The 7634-nt window shown below is 57.0% G+C and overlaps 1 protein-coding gene across 3 annotated transcripts in view; it reads left to right on the forward strand.

Moving 5' to 3' along the window:
- ZSCAN10 (zinc finger and SCAN domain containing 10) overlaps positions 1–1844 on the forward strand; it is a 10282-nt gene extending 8438 nt beyond the window's left edge. For all 3 annotated transcript variants that reach the window (XM_011950214.1, XM_011950215.1, XM_011950216.1), the window contains one exon: positions 92–1844. In XM_011950214.1, the coding sequence (XP_011805604.1) occupies positions 92–1647 (1556 nt within the window). In that variant the 3' untranslated portion in view covers positions 1648–1844. The remainder of the gene's footprint in view (positions 1–91) is intronic.
- The last annotated feature ends 5790 nt before the right edge of the window (positions 1845–7634 follow it).

Genomic DNA, 7634 nt, shown 5'->3' on the forward strand with positions numbered 1-7634 from the left:
TTTCTTTCCACTTCCAGGCCAATCAGGTTCTGGTGATTGATAGGGGCCCTGGGAATAGGCCTGACCGTCTCTGTTTTCTCTTGTTTCCCAGGATTCGGAAGCAGAACCCCAGACAAGGAGGAATTTAAACAAGAAGAGCCCAAAGGGGCTGCCTGGCCCACTCCCATCTTGGCAGAGTCTCAAACAGATAGTCCTGGGGTGCCGGGAGAGCCTTGCGTCCAGATGCTCGGACGGGGCGCTGCGGCGAGTGGCCCTGGTGGAGATGGGTCCCTTCTTGGCGGCAGTGAAATTTTGGAGGTCAAAGTGGCTGAAGGCGTCTCCGAGCCCAATCCGGAGCCGCAGTTCATCTGCGCGGACTGTGGGGTGAGCTTCTCGCAGCTGTCTCGCCTGAAGGCGCACCAGCTGCGCTCGCACCCGGCCGGGCGCTCCTTTCTGTGCCTTTGCTGCGGGAAGAGCTTCGGCCGCAGCTCCATTCTCAAGCTGCACATGCGCACTCACACGGACGAGCGGCCTCACGCCTGCCACCTGTGCGGCCACCGCTTCCGCCAGAGCTCGCACCTGAGCAAGCACCTACTGACTCACTCCTCCGAGCCCGCCTTCCTGTGCGCCGAGTGCGGCCGCGGCTTCCAGCGCCGCGCCAGCCTTGTGCAGCACCTGCTGGCGCACGCCCAGGACCAGAAGCCTCCCTGCGCTCCTGAGAGCAAGGCCGAAGCGCCGCCGCTGACCGAAGTCCTGTGCTCCCACTGCGGCCAGACCTTCCAGCGCCGCTCCAGCCTTAAGCGCCACCTGCGGATCCACGCCAGGGACAAGGACCACCGGTCCTCCGAAGGCTCCGGCAGCCGCCGCCGAGACTCCGACCGGAGGCCCTTCGTGTGCAGCGACTGCGGCAAGGCCTTCCGGCGCAGCGAGCACCTGGTGGCCCACCGGAGGGTGCACACGGGCGAGCGGCCCTTCTCCTGCCAGGCTTGCGGCCGCAGCTTCACGCAGAGCTCGCAGCTGGTCAGCCACCAACGGGTGCACACGGGCGAGAAGCCCTACGCCTGTCCGCAGTGTGGGAAGCGCTTCGTGCGCCGGGCCAGCCTTGCCCGCCACCTGCTGACCCACGGTGGCCCTCGGCCCCACCTCTGCACCCAGTGCGGGAAGAGTTTCGGCCAGACCCAGGATCTGGCCCGCCACCAGCGCAGCCACACGGGCGAGAAGCCCTGCCGCTGCAGCGAGTGCGGCGAGGGCTTCAGCCAGAGCGCCCACCTGGCGCGCCACCAGCGCATCCACACAGGGGAGAAGCCCCATGCCTGCGACACCTGCGGCCACCGTTTCCGCAATAGCTCCAACCTGGCCCGCCACCGTCGCAGCCACACGGGCGAGCGGCCCTACAGCTGTCAGACGTGCGGTCGCAGCTTCCGGCGCAACGCGCATCTGCGGCGCCACCTGGCTACCCATGCGGAGCCCGGGCAGGAGCAGGCCGAGCCCCCGCAGGAGTGCGTGGAGTGTGGCAAGAGCTTCAGCCGCAGCTGCAATCTGCTGCGACACCTGCTGGTGCACACGGGCGCCAGGCCCTACTCCTGCACGCAGTGTGGCCGCAGCTTCAGCCGCAACTCCCACCTGCTGCGCCACCTGCGCACCCACGCCCGCGAGACGCTATACTAGCTTGGCCCGCCTTCTGCCAGCCGTGCTCTGCGCCACCTACCCAGGGTCCTCCATAGCGGAGGCCTGCAGGAATATCCTTTCCTACCACACCCCACTTCCCTCTCCTTCCACTTTCACGGCTGTGCTTCCCTGCCCGAGGCATTGCTTTCCGGCCTCAGCAATGTAATTAAAACGCCCGAAGTAAAATGGCCTTCTCCAAAATGGCCCCTCTTTATTTCTTTACAAGTCCACCAAAATTCGAACTGTCAGCTGTCCCTCTGGGGCACAGGGACACAGCTGCACCTCTGGAGCAGGCTGCCTGGAAGCAGGTGTGGGGAGAGTGTCGCCACTCAAAGTGGGGGAGAAGGAGGAGATGTCAGCCTTCACAGCCAGCTGTGGGGAGGGCCAAGGAATCTGACGCTGGAATGTTTTCTCCTCTGGAATCTGCCCTTGATCTGTGCTGTGCAGTAAGTACTCACTAGTCACATAAGACTCCTTGACTTAGCTCAGCACGGTGCCCATGCTCCCAGCACTTTGAGAGGCTGAGGCAGGTGGATCACCTAATGTCAGGAGTTCAAGACCAGCCTGATCAACATGGTGAAACCCCTGTCTCTACAAAAAATAAAAAAATTAGCCAGGTATGGTGGTGTGTGCCTGTAGTCCCAGCGTCCTGGGAGACTGAAACAGGAGAATTGCTTGAACACGGGAGGCAGAGGTTGCAGTGAGCCTAGATCATGCCATTGCGCTCGCGCCTGGGCAACACAGTGAGACTATGTCACCAGATGTTGCAGGAGAAATTCCTCTCTTGGAAGACCCCAGGAAAGGATATTTCAAGTAGGAGGGATCAGTCAACTGAGAGATGGAGGGTGAAGAGTTGGGAGAGGCCATATTTGAAGCACGGGAAGCCCTCCTGATGTATTGAGTGCCTACTGTGTGCCAGGGAAGGTGCTGGGTTATTGAGGGGAATAAGGGGAAGGCGGCCTGGGAAAGATGTGGGAGGGGCGGCCCAGGCAGAGGGAGTAGCAGGAAGCCAGGCCTGGGGAAGGGAAGAGCCCCAGATGCAGCTGGACGGCATCTGTCCCGGAGGGGGACAAAAAAGCTCTCAATGACTGGGGCCTGACAGGTCAGCCCTGGGCTCATGTGCAATGGGAGACCTGCAGAGGGCTCAGGAAGGGAGAGATTTCTTCTCTAGTAATAAAATCACTTCAGCTTTAGCTACTGCATGGAAATGGCTTGAGAGAGGCAAGACCAGGGACACCAGCTGGGAGGCGGAGACTGCTGTCCAGGCTGGGGGTGACAGAGCGCCTGGGGACCACAGCACAGCAGGAGGGATTTCTAGGTAAGAGGAAGCCAAGGGGGACATGAGGGGTGAATCAAGGGGGACACGGAGTCACTGGAGAGGTTGGGGAAATGGTAGAAAGAACTTGAGCAGCTGGGCGCAGTGGCTCACACCTGTAATCCCAGCACTTTGGGAGGCCGAGGTGGGTGGATCACCTGAGGCCAGGAGTTAGAGACCAGCCTGGCCAACATGGAGAAACCTCGTCTCTACTAAAAATACAAAATTAGCCGGGCGTGGTGACATATGCCTGTAATCCCAGCTACTTGGGAGGCTGAGGCAGGAGAATTGCTTGAACCCAGGAGGCAGAGATTGTGCCATTGGACTCCAGCCTGGGCAACAAGAGTGAAACTCTCTCAGAAAAACAAAACAAAACAAAAAACTTGAGCAGTAGTGGAGGGGAGATCCCAGCATGTGGCACAGGGTAAGGAGAGGCGGGGCCAGGGTCGGGCCATGGGCGGCCCCTCAGAGCTGGGGTCTCAGGCCAGAGACAGTCCTTCCAGGATAAAGGGACGTCAGAGGTTTCTGCAGGATGCGGAGGAGGAAAGCCTGTGGGGCCCTTTGAGGCTCTGCAGAGAGAACTCTGGATCCAGCTGCCTCCTTCCTCAGGAAGGCTGGGGGCAGCAGGGCCCAGAGAGCCTGGCGACACCTTTCCTTCCCCCTGGTCACCTCCCTCAGCCCTGCAGGAGCTGCTAGGACAGGGGCTGGAAGCAAGCAGGGCCCCTCAGGGTGACCAGGGCCACCAAAGGTGACTGTCAGGGTCACTGTCCAGCTGTTTCCCTGGCTGGGCTCTAGGCTGGAGCCAAGGAGCGCTTGCTCCGAAACTCAAGAGTGCATCCAACGCTCTGAAAGGGCAGACCAGGGATGGGCATACTGACCTCCAGCTGTGTTCCTGGTCCCCAAGCCCCCTACACCCTTGAGCACACCCCAATGTCCCTCCAAAACCGCGGGCTCAGCCCTAGGAGAGCTGCTCAGGGAGCCTCCCTGTGGCTGTTTGCTCCTCCCCAAGCCGTGGCCCATTTCCGCTTCCTTCTTCCTCCTCAGCCCAAAGGCAAGAGTCATGGAACCCCAGGACAGGATGGGACAGAACAGGACAGGGCCCCCAACCCCATCTTTATTTCACCAGCTGCTGCTGGATGCCAAGCCTCCCCTGAATGGGGGAGGCTGGTCCGTGTGAGTCAGCGGAGGCAGGAAGTGGAGGACGACGGGAGCCTCTGCAGGACCAGTTGAGCGTAGCCTCCGAAGTGGTGAGAAGTGCCCTCCCAGTCGTTCCTCCTGGCTGCCCTGGGCTCTGCAACTGCAGGGTGCCGAGGCCTCAGGCCCAGAGATCTGACCCCTGCCTTCTTGCCTCTCCCTTGAAACCAGGGCCTGGTGGGGGGACTCCGGAGTCCCCTCTGCCCCAGCCCCTGGGGCCCTTGATCTTGGGAGAAAACCAAGGAGAGTTTGTGGCCCCAGCCCTGCCCGGGGGATGAGGATGGAAGAGGGAGTCATGACAAGAAAGATGCGGGGGCCAAAGTCCCCTCACGCCGGGGGCCCAGGGGTGGCGATCAGGGAGCGGTTCTGTGCTTCCGGCTCTGTAATCAAGGACACACCAGGCTGAAATCCTCTAGTCCTCAACCAACCCACTAGGGCACGGAGACCCATGCACCATGATCAGTAAGAAAGTCAGGGGCCTGGCCTTGCTCTTCCACATCTAGAACCTGGGTAGATCCATCGGAGCCACAGTTTCTGCTGTCACTACTGGGCCGCCTGCCTCCCTGTGCCTGCCTGTCAGAGAAGCCTGGAGATAGGCACCTGATTCCATTTAAGCAACTGTTATTTTATTTTATTGTTTTCAGGGGAAAGTATGAGTGCAGTCCCCCACTACCACAAAGTATGCAGCCGGGTGTCCCACACGTGGGGAAATCACAGGGGTCAGCACATCCAGGGTGCAATTGAGACGGTCTGGCTCTGTGTCGCACCCAAATCTCATCTGGAATTGTAATCCCCACATGTCAAGGGAAGGGCCTGGTAGGAGGTGATTGGATCATGGGGGCACTTTCCACCATGCTGTTCTGGTGAAAGCGAGTGAGTTCTCACGAGACCTGATGCTTTTCTTGTTTGTTTTGCTTTGTTTTGTTTCGTTTTGTTTTGAGATGGAGTTTCATTCTTGTTGCTCAAGCTAGAGAGCAATCGTGCAATCTCTGCTCACCACAACCTCCACCTCCTGGGTTCAAGCAATTCTCCCGCCTCAGCCCCTCTAGTAGTGGAGATTACAGGTGTACGCCACCACTCCAGGCTAATTTTTCTATTTTTAGTAGAGACGGGGTTTCACCCATTGGCACAGGCCGCAGAGCTCCCTGGAGGGTGTGCTGTGCCTCACATTTGGGGTGGGGCAGTGGTAGAGAATGAGAGGTCAGAGGGAACCCAGGAGAGGAGGGAGAGACACCAGGACCCACACAGGCCCTGCTCTTGGGCCTGCCCAGCCCAGCCTCTGAGAGGATCATTCTCTGAGTCCTTTCCAGGAGAGCACTGCCCTACCCCTGCCATTCTCCAGCGCCCCCGACAGATGTGACCTCTGGCGCCTCTACTGGCACTCTCACCCCATCATTATCCACCTGCCACTGGGCATCCCTGACTGAGCCCTGACACACAGGCACCTCGGGAAATACTGAGGGCACCCGCATCCTTACGGTCTGTTTTCAGACATGCCCACAAAACACACGCAGCCTCTCACTCACCTTCGCGAAGCACATGGCGGCCAAAAGTTCCAGGAGCCAGGGCCTGCTGGCGAGGAACAGGTGTGAGGAAAAGTGTCTCAGAGAAGCACCCTCCTCCCCAGAGGGTCCTCACCTTCAGAAACCCCAACTCCCCACCTGAGATGACTCAGCTCCACTGAAACAGTCACCTTCTGCACCCAGTCTTCCTGGCACAAAGACATAGCTGGTTTCATGGGGGAAGAGGGGGGTACTGGGCGGAGCCTCTCCCAGGGCAAGAGAGAAGGAGGCCACTCCTGCACCAGCTGTCATGCTCTAGGCTTCAGCTCCAAGAGACTATCTCTCCACACCCCCCAACCCTAGACCCTCCATGACTCTCACAAAGGCCACCATCCGAAGGCATTTTGGGATCCATCCAGACTGTACCTTGTGTATTTTTTTTTTTTTTTTTTTTTTTGAGATGGAGTCTCACTCTGTCGCCCAGGCTGGAGTGCAGTGGACAGATCTCAGCTCACTGCAAGCTCCGCCTCCCAGGTTTACACCATTCTCCTGCCTCAGCCTCCCGAGTAGCTGGGACTACAGGCGCCCACCACCTCACCCGGCTAGTTTTTTGTATTTTTTTTTTAGTAGAGACGGGGTTTCACCGTGTTAACCAGGATGGTCTCGATCTCCTGACCTCGTGATCTGCCCATCTCAGCCTCCCAAAGTGCTGGGATTACAGGCTTGAGCCACCGTGCCCGGCCCAGTACCTTGTTTTTATAGCTTTACAGTGATGCAATTCACAGGCAAAGCAATTCACTCACTGACCTGTGCAATTTAAAGTACAGAACTATGCAGCTATCACCACAACCCATTTTAGAACATTTTCATCACTTCTAAGAGAAATTCTGCCCCTCTGAGACATCATCGCCAGTCCTCATTTCCGTGGACAACCACTCATCTACTTTCTTTTACTTTTTCTTTTTTTTCTTAGACGGAGTCTCCCTCTGTTATCTAGGCTGGAGTGCAGTGGCACGATCTCAACTCACTGCAACCTCTGCCTCCCGGGTTCAAGCAATTCTCTGGACTCAGCCTCCTGAGTAGCTGGGATTACAGGCACATGGCACAACAACCAGGTAATTTTTGTGCTTTTGGCAGAGACGGGGTTTCACCATGTTGCCAAGGAGTCTTGAAGTCCTGACTTCAAGTGATATGCCTGCCTCCGTCTCCCTGCTGGGATTACAGGCGTGAGCCACTGCATCCGGCCTCATCTGCTTTCTCTCTCAATGGATGCGTCTCCCCCACACGTTTCTTGTAAGTAGAATTACACACTAAGTGACCTTCTGTGTCTAGCATCTTTCACTGAGCATCCTGTTCTTGAGATTCATCTGTGTTGTAACATGGATCAGTCCTTCATTCCTTTTTTCTGGCTGCATACTATTCTACTGTGTGGATAGACCACAAGTGGTTTCTCCATTCACCCGTCGAAGGACACTTGGGTTCTTTCCTCTTTTTGGCTATGCTGAATAGTGCTACTGTGAACATTCACGCACAAGTTTCTGTGCAGACACATGTTTTCACTTCTCTTAGATATGTATGAAGGAGAAGAGTAGCTGGGTTACATGGTTAATGTGTTTTTATCCTTTTGAGGAACAGCCAGAGTATTTTTCAAAATGTCTGTCATTTTACATTCCCAGCAGCAGTGTGCGAGGGTTCCTGTTTCTCCACATCCTCAGAAACATTTGTTATGCTCTGGGTCTTTTTAATTCTAGCTATCTTAGTGGGCTGAAATGGTATCATGTGACAATTTTTTTTTTTTTTTTTTTTGATACAGTCTCGCTTGGTCGCCCAGGGTGGTGTGCCATGGCGTGATCTCGGCTCACTGCAACCACCAACTCCCAAGTTCAAGCAATTTTCCTGCCTCAGCCTCCCAAGTAGCTGGGATTACAGGCATGTGCCACAACACCCGGCTAATTTTTGTATTTTTAGTAGAGACG

Source organism: Colobus angolensis, unplaced genomic scaffold, assembly GCF_000951035.1.
Source record: "Colobus angolensis palliatus isolate OR3802 unplaced genomic scaffold, Cang.pa_1.0 Scaffold303, whole genome shotgun sequence".
In the NCBI taxonomy this organism is placed as follows: Eukaryota; Metazoa; Chordata; class Mammalia; order Primates; family Cercopithecidae; genus Colobus; species Colobus angolensis.